The sequence below is a fragment of the Temnothorax americanus genome, unplaced genomic scaffold (genome assembly GCF_048541705.1).
Source record: "Temnothorax americanus isolate GAGA-0224 unplaced genomic scaffold, ASM4854170v1 Scaffold25, whole genome shotgun sequence".
Classification (NCBI taxonomy): Eukaryota; Metazoa; Arthropoda; class Insecta; order Hymenoptera; family Formicidae; genus Temnothorax; species Temnothorax americanus.
In genome coordinates, this window is record NW_027509391.1 from 2925789 (window position 1) to 2938664 (window position 12876).

The following is a 12876-nucleotide window of genomic DNA, read 5'->3' on the forward strand; positions in this document are numbered from 1 at the left end:
AAAATCTGCTTTTTTTGCGTGCAGACTGATCCTCGCATCGCAGAGAAGGTGATAATTCGCATCCATGGGATTTCTTAGTGTACATAGAGTTAACGTGAATGTTAAGAGAAAAGAAACCGAAAAAAAAAGAACGTGAGAGAAAAGGAATTTCGGTAAGGAAACCCGGTTTCCGGCGCGTGAGCGGACAGTGCCAAACACAAAGAGACAATGTTGCCGCCGATGCACGCCGGATGGGCGATGCTTATCTTGTCCGTCGCGTAAGTTTACGTTGTTCAATCTTATTTCGTGTACATACATTGCATATAATTATTAATACATACAACACACACGTGCGCGCGCGCCCGCGCACACATAATACCTAGGTACACGCACACATACACACGCTACATAAAATATTATATATGTATACATATGTATATGTGTAGGAAATTTGTGTGTCTGTGCGTATGTGCGAGCGTGTGCGCGCGTGTATATACATATATACATATATGCACGTCGAAAATCCGACAGCTCCGAGTTGCCAAAGAATCATTACGATAGCCTAATTGTTAGAAACGATATTTCCGCGGATGGGTGTGTACATATATAATATATCATATACATATACACGTGTATCCAATTATTCTACGTGTTTTTAGTTCATTGTATACATATGTATGCGTGAGGGTGCATCGTCGGGCGAAATGCTTCGCACATATACGAATCACGATTGCCGCGCGTGATAACGAAATTCATTTATAAGCATCTGCCCTCTCTCTCGTTTTTCATCCACTTCGATTTGTGGTCCCAGCCCAGTGTTGGCCGCGATAATGCACGGCTTATCGTGCCTGCTGCCTGCTACTGCCATTTATAGCGACGATACACCGGTATCGGCGATCCGTCGTGCCGCCGTGATCGTCGATCGTCAATCAATCGTTAAAATTAAGTTCGGACGAGTGATTTCGCGCGTAGGCCGCTCGATACGCGATACTCAAATCAAAATTACATGTGTGTAGCAAATATCGTACCACGTGTATTCGCTTCACGTTCGCGGAACACCCGTAAACGAATCGAACGCACAACTTCGTAGAAAACTATACGGCTTTTGATAACGTCTAACGCGCTAACGTTACTTGTAAGATGCGATCTCTCTATGAGAAATAACGAAGATTTTTTTTTATAGGTGACGTTTGCATAAAATAAGCAAAGGCCGAAATTTTCTGACGGAATTATTCATAGACACCAGAAAATGTGAAAAAAAAAAAAAACGCGTCGACTCGTGCTATGTGTGTGGGTTACGCTTTCTTTTTAATTAAAAATATAAAGTAATGTAACTTTTTTACGATGATGACAATCGCGATATTTTAGTTTACCGTTGCTTGTGTCTTGGTACCCCGAGAACTGCGAAACAAAGCAAAAGCAACGACACTCTGAATTCTCAATTTATTAAATTATATACAAACTGCGTATGCGTATCTGCGCAAGATAGTATTTAATTTATTTCGTTAATCATTAAAGGAAGAGAACCGGTTTTCCTCTGAATTTTATTCTAAAATATTAGAAACGTTTTATTTTTGTAAGAACTATTGAAATTAAGTGATTTTAGCCTAAATGGACGTATTTTGAAGCCTGTTTATTCTGTAATGCTATTTAATCCCATTTTACCATCAACGCTTCTATATGTCACCTACATATCATTTCCTTACATTTGTCTAGTGTGTATATGTGTTTCAGGTAGAGAAAAAGTTGAAGACATTTGTATGTATGTAAGCTATAGTTTCTTGTAATCATTTTATATAACACATATTATCATCAAATAAATATCTACAGTAACTAAAAGATAAATATACTATATTATATTTTAGAAAAATTGTGCTACAAGAATGTCGATACTAAAGATTACGAAATATTTAATTGTTATTTTACATACCTAAATGCAAGGAAAAGATGTGTAGGTGTAGAAGCGTTGATGGTAAAAATGGGATTAATTAGAGTTACAGAATAAACAGGCGTCTATTTAGACTAAAGACTCACCTGATTTCAATGGTTCTTACAAAAATAAAACGTTTCGGATATTTTAGAATAAAATTCAGAGGGGGGGGAGCCAAAAATCGATCTTATGGACCTTATGGACCCTCCTCCTTTACGACGAAGTGGAAGACACGTGAGGCTTACGACGAAGAAAAATCGAGAATCGACGAATTATGCAAAGGTCACTTTCGTTGCATGTAAAGATACTCATCGCGCAACCGTACTGATTTACAAATGTGTCTTATCGATTATTCGTCACCGTGCGTCGAGAAAAAGCGCAGTCAGATACTTGCGAAGTGTACGTTCCGTCGCTTGGCCTAACTCGTACAGTACAAATTAGTCTCTACTTTCTTGAAAGACTATTCATTTAAGTTAACAATGAGCAATTACGTGCAGGAGACTCAAAAACCGGTGTTCGTTTCAACTTGCCGAAACTGTATTTATAATTAAGTGTACCAACACCGTTCTAATAATAATTGCGACAAAAGCATCAGTCAATACTACCGAACGACGGCTCTTCCGTGGTAATCGATAACGTTATCAGTCGACTCGAACGGATTTTCGCGTCACGGAGAAAGAAGGCAAACGGAATAGAGAGAGAGAAAAAAAGAAAAGAACAGTTCCTCGCGAATCGCGGCAGATAATATTCGCCAGGTTCGTCTCGTCATACGCGAATGCGATGTATAAAATTTGCCAGAAAACCAGAACATAATAGTCCGCCTTAATCGCCACCCTTCGGACGTAGAACCGGAAGTAGAACCGCTGGACGAAAGGGAGAGAGCAGAGGCAACGAGTAACAATTTGCGGAAGGAAAATACGCGTGAAAAGAAAAGAGACTCTATTACGTTCTTTTGGTCAGCTCGCTGTGATTAGCTATGCGAAAGTGCTCGTTAGAGAGAAAATCGCTTTATCGTCGATACGTCAAGTTGCGTCATGATTAGGAACGCCCTCGCGGGCACAAGACTGACAAGACTGAATTGTCATTCGAGGAAATCAGAACGAAAAATCTCGATTCCCGAGTCGCGCGTTTCGCTTCGCGACGATCGGGGGGGGGGGGGTCGCGAGAGCGTAAAGCAACAAAAAAAAAACCAGAGATCTTCGGCGGAAGGAACGGAGTATCGGGCATCGCTGTTCCTCTCGCACGAGAGTTACTTTTTCAAGAAGCTCGAGGTACTTAGCGCCCGAGTTACGTGAAGAGAGCTTGCGAACGCGAATAAACGCAAGCGCATTTCCGGAACAAACCGAGCGGATCGATCTTCGAGATAAGGTTCGAGATAAGGGATTGTTCGTTGGAAGCCCGGGAATCGATGTATATACGTATGTATATCCGATTAGCCGCGGTCAAGTCTCGATTGATCGCCAATTCGTACGAAACGGAACACCTATTGACTTATCGTCTAACTAGAGATATTACTATGTATGTAAAAACCGTGTCTTTTAATTAATGCCGTAATAACTTAAGTCACCGAAAAAAAGAAAGGAGCGAGAAGCGATATTATTGTACACATATACCCACACTCAGACACACATACACACACATGTGAATGTACGCGAGAAACTACGCCGAAATGGTAGATGCACACCTGAGTGACGGACAGCTCACACGAACACGAACTCGTCGCGCTAATAATCGAGAAGAAAAAAATTTATATATACATATATATATATATATATATATATATATATATATATACATATATATATGTATATATATATTTATGATGTGAATGGCGATCGGAGCGTAAGATGATTGTGCGGGCGTGGCGGACGAGGAATCGCTACGTTTTTAAATCGGATTCAACGAGACGGGGACAATGCCATAGAGAAAGGAGAGAGGAGGTTGAAACAATGCTCGTACATCCCGCGGGCGACTTGTACAGCGATACCTCGTCGCGCACGTGCACATACGCGATCTATATTGTATTTTACGATATTACACGATTATATGTGTACGTACCTACATGGATAAACGCAAAATAGACGTCTAATGAGGGAGTGGCCGTGAGATAAGGCGAGGGGGGAGGAGCGATCCAGGGGGGAGGGGGGTCGTGCGCGGCCGCCCGCGTATAATTCGATGATAGAATAGGTGGTGTGTATAGATAATGTAGACTCTAGTCAACATAATATTTGTAAGATGACGCACACACACACATTGTCTCGTTCGTTTTCACACCGTTAGTTCGCATCTAGCTCCCCTTTGGCTCTTGATTTCATTTCTATCTCTTTTCCTGCCTTTCGTCGTCCGCTACGCCACGATCGAGACGAGAAAGATGACGATTGAACTGCGTTTTCCTGGTCGTTCGTCCGCCGGATAGCTATAAAATGGTTATTTGCTAACGGGAGGGGAGGGGGGCAATCATTTTCCTTCTTGTTAATCCCATTTAACGAGCTTTTCTGCGCGCGCGCGCGCGCGCGCGCGAGAGAGAGAGAGAGAGAGAGAGAGAGAGAGAGAGAATGGTTCGCCGATATTAATCGCGGATAATATCGAGTGTCGCACGACAAGGTGGACGTAAAGGATGGATCGAGCTCCAGTGCGTTCTATCGGATTCCTTTTTACACTCTCGGTATAACAAAGACTGCGATTGTAACTGTTAGTATTCGCGCGGACCACACGTGGAAGAAAAGCGAACGGTCTCGTTCCGAGTTGATTTTATGTGATATATATACGTACGTATGTGCATATGTGTATTTTATTAAGTGAAAAACACGGAAGCAAGTTCGGGAAGGGCGGTTCGGGATTGCGCGGATCTCGTTGGCGCGCGCAGTCGTTCAGAGAAGTCTGTTACTTATACATATAAAATACGTATATCCAGCAATATATATGTATATAAATAATTTATATACATATATATATATATATATATTGTATAAATGGATATATAGAAATGAATGTGTTTTAACAGAGGATGTATATGTTGAATGCCTATCGAAACCTTCAATAGACAACCGTGAAAAAACACACTCAAGCACGTTCGATTGTTTCGTACATAAGTTGCCACAATTTATAACTTTATAATTATCATTCGTGTAATGAATCGTCTCGCAGAAAGCACACGGCGGAGGGGAGCGGACTCTCTCTCTCTCTCCCCTCCAATCTAAACGTATGCACTACGGCCTACGGTAACTGTAAAAAAAAAGAGGAGGAAGCTGTTTATACGTATAATCATGATTAACGTGCATTAACAATCTATCATCGACACCGCTGGGTACACCGAGGTCGGCTGATGTACGGAAAATTGTAGAAAGCGGTAGAAAGTTTTAGAGGAGAGTCCCGAGAGACAACGGGTATCATGAATCCGCGCCATGCCCAATTAATATCCGACGAATACGACGAGAATGATTACGAGAAATCAACACGTAAAAGCGACAGTCAAGACTGCCAAACGAGTACCTATATATTGAGAACATTCCTTCCTTTCTCTTACCTCTTTTCCTTAACTCTTTCGCTATGGCATCTAAGAACGAAGTTTTAATAGTGCATTCTGAATACCTTTATTTCAACGTATTCGACTTTAGAACGGAAATTGAGACTCAACAATGGAAGGATTTCTTTCTACCCTGGAAATGTAGAAAAGTTGTCAAATTAGCGATTTAGAGAAATCAAATATAGCATTCAAGGAGTCGCGAGAGAAATCGAGCAATTATTAATCGATGTGTCTGTCTGTATAAATAAGCGGGAAGAATTATAAGTATTATTATATTCTGAAAATGTGCGCGAGGATAATGCAGATATCACTTTATAATAATTAATTCGCAATGTATTTTTGTTTTGTACATAAAAAATGAGAGAAGATGACTATATTATTATCTCCTAAAAGTGCAGGAAAATAATGCGCGTGTCAGTTCTGAATAGATTCTGCAGCCAGTGATGCATTTCTGTCAAGGATCCGGCGCGATCATACCAGTAGCGAAAGAGTTAATCTCCGAGCATAGCGACCGCAATGCCTTCGATAGAATTTTTAACAAATCGATTCTCTCTGACCGTCGCGACGCGTCGCTCGGGAATAAAAGAGATCATTCGCGCCGAGAGAGGGGACGAGTCGCGTGACGTGTTAAAAACGCGAAGCACGAATATAATTAAAAAAAAAAAAAAAAAAATCAAAAAGCTCGGTTTCTCTGTTCCTGCGACGTCACGCGAGTCATCCTTGTCGCGACGCGCGGCTCTCATCGTTAATTATAAATCATTGTGAGCGGCAACGACACGCGTCAATGAGTCGCGAAGAACACGAATGCTGGTCTAATGCGGTTTCCATCAAGCTTCATTACTCGACATACAGTACGTATCTCAACGAAAACGTGAAGAAGAAGAAACAAAAGACAGAGAAATTTTAGAGAGGTTTAAACGGATATAATGATTGCGATATCAGTCATTATGTGCGATAGTATTACTCGTTTTTTTAACTGTACGCTTCATTCGAGAAGAATTGTCCGTGCTTAAGAACATATACGTCTAATAAATAGTTTGCGAGAAATTTCCAACTGGTCAAATCAGCCAAGTTTCACTCACCAGCGAATCACCATAGGCCTTCCGTAAGCGCCCAGTCCGGATGCAGTCGCTTCCTAAGATGTGATCTGATTGCAATTAATTAAGCTAACGCAAACGCAATAACTAAATTCACTGCGACACACTCCTTATTAAATCCTATTCTATTGTCGTCATTCGATCTCTTAATAATTATCCATGCGAACGCTTCTTTTCTATTAGATTTAATATATATCGAAGTAAATTATTCATTGACAGTACATCAATTTAATAGGAAATCGCTTTCTGTTGATTACACGAAAATTGGTCAATTATTTAGCGATTGAAAATAACATATGGAAATATTTTTATGAAAATTAATCTCACTTTGCGCAGAACATATAATGATTTCCCAATTCATAAATAATTGAGTAATATGAAGTAATATAATTTTTTTTATCTGATGATGGAATAGAATACGTGAGTAGTATTATTGTGATTAAGCAAGAAAAGTGCATCTTTTTTATTTTCGCATATTGCATAAAGGAAGTACTCTTTTCACTTGAAGCGGTATTTATTGTAGTCAATTGACTACAATTATCTGTAACAAATTTTTTATTTGAACCTGCACACGGTTTTTTGTTGTTATAATCAACCACAACTTTTAGAAAAACGTACCTGCGGTAACGAAATGTTAGTGAAGATCAACGACGATTATTTGCTACTTGATTGGACTGGAGCTAAATATATCGATGCAGAAGATTTGCAAGTAAGTATTGGTTAATAAGTGTACGGAGGATTCCGGGATTGGACGAAGGTGCAGCCATTCTCTCTGCTTTTTTTACAAAAATAAGTTTATTTGTAAACGAAGTCTTTGACAGAGTGGTCACTCCAAAAGACGAACATCCAGAGATCTAGATCCGTAGAGCGATGTTGGCGATCGCGTGTATCTCAATGGCAAGAAAAATCGTAACTTACTTCGACTTAATAACACTCATGCTTTGGCAATACTTCGCTTATTTAAATCTTTCGCTTTTTTTTTTGGCTTCTTTTAAATTCCATTTTGGTTTCGATATTTGATTAAAACACTTAAACGGTGATAGTGAAATCCTTGGGCGATTTGGAGAGCGAGCTGTTCGAGTGGAGGCCGCCGCTCGGTCGTTTCCTGTGCAACTTGAGCTTCATGTCGATGTCGCACTCGGCCTCACTGGTCTCGTGAACGTCGGTGAAGCCGCTCGGTGGCTTCAATTCCAACGTAGACAGCTCGCTGCCCCAATCGTCGTCCCTCCGCATCATTCTGAACGTGCCCGCCGGCTCCTCCAGGAGGCAGAGCGACTCGACGGACTTCCTGGTGCTCGGCGGCTCCTTCTCCAGCCTGTCGTAGGAACCAGGACGCACCGGACGACTCGGCGACGCTCCTCGCGAGCACGAATGCACTCCGGACTCCGATAGCTTCAGCACCGGTCGCAGTATACCGGGGATGCGACCGTCGATCGCGACGTCGATCGCGCCGCGGCTCCTGCGAAAATGTCGATTGCTGCTTAAGAAAGTTTTTTGCAGAAACTTATACTCGAGCAAGCCGTGTCAAATTGTTTACGCAAATAAATTAATGTAACTGATAATACAGAGATGATAATGTATAAATATATCGAAAAGCTTTATTATCATAGCAATACGTAATTTAAAAGAGAAACGTGTCTAATTTTTCTGACGTATATTTTCCTCTCTTTTGCGATAATGCGGTAATAATAACGACTATAGTGTCCGTAATATAGCTACCGACGATATCTTACCGTTGCTTTTCGAGCCTCGGGAAAGTCTTTCTCTCAGAAATTGGTGACGGCTCGGTTGATGTACTTGATTCGTGCGTGTGGTACAGCACATCTGGAAAGACGCACGCGAGACGTTGGCGCGAGAAGTGGGATTAGTGGTTGCGCGCTTGATTTACGTGATAGGCTGCGTATTACACGCGGCCCGGACACAGAAAACTGAATACTAACTTACTATGATGAACCGGTCGCTGCACCAGGGCGAGCCGCTGCTCCCGCTGATTCGCGGAGTTCGGCCCAGGCGAGCGGGCCATTATCGACGTCGGCCCGGAGTCGTCCAGATGATTCGACGACTCGGTACGACTGCTGGTGCCGACCTCCGTGTCGCTGTCCGAGCCGAGCGTGTCGTACTCCTCCGACTCGGATTTGAACGATTTTGATTTGCGCCGCGCCCGACCACGTACTTTCGTGTACTGGTCCACATCGCACTGCAATCGATTCGCTGTATGGGATTTTTTTTTGCCAGAGACACACAAGAAATGTTTTTGACACGCGACTCTCTTGCGAATGTTATTTGAAAAATATTCTTTCGTGAAACATGAATCGGAGTAAGCATTACTCATATTCGATTGCAAAATATTAACAAACGGAAGATAAATAGTTTTAATTGAAAAAAAGTGGTTTTTACCGATACGCCTTACAGAATATCTTTCATTAATTTGTTATTGAAGAAATTTGTTTCTTTGCAGCACCGCTAATACTTTTTAACGATTTTTGCTTCATATTGCTTTTCGCATAAATATTTCGCACTGTAATTAAATTCGACCGCGTACTTATTAATCAACGTCGGCGATTCGAATTTAACATTCTCCACGCAATGCGGAACAATTTATGGTCCCTTTAAGTATTAATGCAAAGAAAGTATAGTAATTACTCCCATTGCATTATAACTTCGCTAACGAGATTACTTTTGATCGCGACGACTTTATCCGAGGTAGACATCTGGACGTCGTAAGTTTCAGAAATCTTTTATCAGCTCGGACGTCACGATTTACGGGGGGAGGGAGCGATGTCAAAAGAATCGTGAGATGGATCGTAAGTGGCCGGCGCCGTAAACCGTCGATTGTGAGAAAATAAAACGTACTTGAGCACCCTGCAGCATCGTCTCGCTGCGTTCGTAGAAGAACGCCTGTCTCATAGGGTTCGCCGACAGATTTTCCTGCTCGGGCAGATTGAAGGTGGCATACGGATAAATGTCTTCCGAATACTCGGGTATTCGTTCCAGGGCGCTCACCTCGCGGCAGGGCGATTGCTGTCCCGGTTTCCTCACGGTGGCGTAGTATTGTTCCCTCTGTTCCATGTTGTGCTTGTTGTCCAGGGCCGCCTGCGTTTGCGAGTTCGGATCGTTCGCCCCGCCGGATCCGTCCGGATCTAGAAACGACCGCACTCGAGTTCGTTCGATTGCCATATGCGGACACTCGATGATCACCAATTAACGTGACCCAGATTATGTAATATGCGTGATACGATATAAAAAAAAAAAGAACTATAAATACTCAATGTTCGTCGAACAAAATTCCCGTTGTTGAATAAACCCATCGACGCGAAAAGAACTCACTTCTGAGATGTGTAAGAAAGTAAAAAAGTTAAAAACAAGTACAGAGTTACCGCACGCACGTACGAGAAAAATATAAAATTCCATCGTCGTGTAGATTGAACGTATCCTCCCGCGGTTTAAAATAAAGGCGCTCACGTAGCGTGTTGAAGATGATATCAAGAAACTGGTGGTAACTCGAATAAGGTACGAGCGAGCGTACCAGTATTTCTTGAATGATTTATGCACGGGGAGATGTTCTCGTTTCAGTAACCGACGTCTCTATCTGGAGCGACGACCCGGCTATATGTAATTCGTTTATAAAGTTTTTAATTAAACCAAACGCTCGCGGTGGATATCGCGGACCGCGCTGTTGTTGACATTGTACACCTGATATCGACGGTATAGTTGACGAAAGAAATAAAACATCCGCAGAGAGAGACTGTGTCCCACCTCCTTCCTTCCCTCCTGTTCCCAATTCGCGGCGGAACTGTTACAACGTGTACCAAGTGGAATGCGCGAGAATAAACGGCATCTGACAGATTTTGTTTTACAACGTTGGAAACAACCGTATCCCCGCAAAGCCGGAGTCTGTGTGTGTGTGTTCGCATACGCTGCTCGAGGCGTTTGCGACGCGAAATTGATAGAGCGAGCTTCGAGTACACAGGCTCGGTCGCTCGGTACTCACGTGTCTTGAGGCAAAAGCAGACCCCGGCGATCGCGAGCATGACAGCGAGAACGGAGATGACGCTGGGCGCCAAAACGTGGGCGTCGAGGTAGAGCGGAGTGGTCTCGCTCTCCTGCGGATGATCCTCGTGCAAACGGTTGTTTCCGTTCGGTGACAGCGTGCTGAACAGGTACTCAGCCTGGATGGAACCGGCGTTGTTGTAAGCCGTCACGCGGAGCTCGTAGCTGGTGCCGCTCTCCAGATCGACGATGGGGAATTTCGACTGCGGCGGCACGTTATTGGACACTGCAACACGCGCCGGTCAAATCTGATTAATTGTCGGCATACGCGAGAATATTGATAATTGATAGGCACTTGGAGCGATCACGAGTGAATTTTTGAAATATTTTCTAGAACGTCAATATTTCCAAATTAATTCAAAATAATTGACGTTATATTACGCGAATGATTCTGCGATTGATATATGTATACCTGCATTGATACACGCGCGCGTAACAGGAAATAAATACGCGGTCTCGCATTTCTCGCGAGACTTACCGGATATTGATTTTCGAATTAATTCGGCGCGATCAACATCGCGCTCCCGGAGAGTTTATCGGGTCTCACTTCTTCGCTTCGTGACTCGAACTTTTCGTATAAGAGTTGTAGGTTCTTACCGAGCAGCCAATCCCCGGGCAGCCTCCTATATTCCACGACGAAGTAGGTCAACGGGCAGCCGCCGTCCTGCCAGGCCGCCAATTCCAGAATAACGAACGTCTGATTCGGCTTGACGAAGTGATGCTTGGGCGGCGGGACCGGCTTCGAGCCGTTGGTCTTCGCCAGTTGTATCTCGCTCGCGCTGCCGCTGCCGATCCGGTTGAACGCCGCCAGGGTGAACTGGTACCGCGTGCCGCATTGCAAGCCCTCGAGGAGATGCGTGCTCTCGCGCCGGTCCAGCATGACCTCCTCCCATTCGGCGAATTCCCGACGATAAGCCAGGAGAAATCCCTTAATAGGCGCGCCACCGTTGTCGCCCTGCTTCCATTGTAGCTGGATCGCGTCGGTCGTCGTGCCGGTCGCCAGCAGAGTCGGCGACGTCGGCGGCACTACGTACGAAAGTTTACCAATTAGAACTTGGCGCTCTCTCGTGCGCCGCTCGAGAGACGGCGAAACACACACCGCCCGACATTCGCTCTTCCCCGAGAGCGCCGAGATGCGCCACTCGCCCTCTCGTTCTCTCGCGCATGAATAAGAATTTGTACCAGGAGTTATCCTCGAAGTGTAAGAGTCGCTCTCGCGAGGCTGTGCGGAAATGCAGCCTGAGCCTCGGAGAACCCTTCAATCGTGATTGCGTAATACATTTAATCGGAATTGCAATTCTGAAATTTGTTAAGTTAGACACACTACTTCTAAAACTCCGGCTGCATCTGTTGGAAAGTTTGTGATATAACGCCTTCTATTAGAAAGATTTGAGAACGTAACTTTAAATTGTATTATCCTCGCGAGGCGAAGGGGCGTTATCTACTTCCGCGGAGACGGATTAAAATTTCGCGTACGCACAATGCATGCGCGCTTATCGCGAGAGCGTGATTAGCGGCGCCGCGCGCCGGGCGGTCTTTAATGATTCCGCTTACGCGACCTACCCTGGATATGCAGCGTGTACGTAATTTCGTCCGTGCCGAGCGAATTCTTCGCGTGACACGAATAATTGTCCTCGTGACTTCTCTGCACGTTTCTCAGAGTTAAGGTGTTGTCCGGGCCCACGTCGGATCTGGAAAAACTCGCCCCCGTGAAATGTTACGTCTTATCGTACACGGTTTGAGCTACGCGCGTTTCCGTTTGCAGTTTACTTACTTTTGGTGCAGCTTCATGTCGGCACGTCGCCACTCGACGGTCGGCCGGGGATCGCCGACAACGAGGCAAGCCATATTAACGTCCACTCGCCACGGCACCACGATCGGCACACCGTACGATATTATTGCAGCTGGAACTAATTAAAGGGACTCCCGTTACGAGTTTCCGTACGTGCCATTTACGCTCCGTAATATCTCCCGCAAATGTGGGTATTATCGAAAAGTCGCGAGCACCGCGCTTACGTTCGTTATATATCGATCCGGAGCGTGTGCTTCAACGTCAAAGAGCAGTTTCGCCCTTTATGGAATATGAACGCCATCGGGGTTCCGCGAATCTGTATTCCCGCCGTGTGTGTATGCGCGCGTTTCAGCAGTTGTACCAGTTTCCTCGGAACTCGACGAAAATGAAAAGTTATATCGATGCGCTCGCGGAGGCATCCGATACGGTATAGAATTTTTACGGCGCGGAGGCGAGGAATTTTTCAATAATCCCGAATCCCTCGAAGAGAGAACACGTCTTA

General features: G+C 44.1%; 2 protein-coding genes across 9 annotated transcripts in view; one reads left to right on the forward strand and one right to left on the reverse strand.

The window, feature by feature from the left end:
• LOC143898988 (putative receptor-type tyrosine-protein phosphatase mosPTP-1) overlaps positions 1 to 6482 on the forward strand; it is a 269365-nt gene extending 262883 nt beyond the window's left edge. For 4 of the 5 annotated variants that reach the window (XM_077408873.1, XM_077408870.1, XM_077408874.1 and 1 more), the window contains one exon: positions 25 to 6482. The gene's annotated coding sequence lies outside the window, so the exon portion shown is untranslated. The remainder of the gene's footprint in view (positions 1 to 24) is intronic. The other variant, XM_077408871.1, reaches the window with a different exon arrangement.
• A 533-nt stretch (positions 6483 to 7015) lies between these two features.
• The window catches only part of LOC143898986 (cell adhesion molecule Dscam2), a 79012-nt gene continuing 73151 nt past the window's right edge, over positions 7016 to 12876 (reverse strand). Inside the window, exons 22-30 of one of the 4 annotated variants that reach the window (XM_077408860.1) lie at positions 12357 to 12492; positions 12146 to 12273; positions 11180 to 11608; positions 10524 to 10808; positions 9536 to 9672; positions 9386 to 9460; positions 8477 to 8729; positions 8266 to 8356; positions 7016 to 7991 (exon numbers count right to left, since the gene is read on the reverse strand). In XM_077408860.1, coding sequence (XP_077264986.1) covers positions 7562 to 7991; positions 8266 to 8356; positions 8477 to 8729; positions 9386 to 9460; positions 9536 to 9672; positions 10524 to 10808; positions 11180 to 11608; positions 12146 to 12273; positions 12357 to 12492 — 1964 coding nt within the window. In that variant the 3' untranslated portion in view covers positions 7016 to 7561. Of the gene's footprint in view, positions 7992 to 8265; positions 8357 to 8472; positions 8730 to 9385; positions 9673 to 10523; positions 10809 to 11179; positions 11609 to 12145; positions 12274 to 12356; positions 12493 to 12876 lie in introns of all 4 variants that reach the window. The other 3 variants (XM_077408859.1, XM_077408861.1, XM_077408862.1) reach the window with 3 other exon arrangements.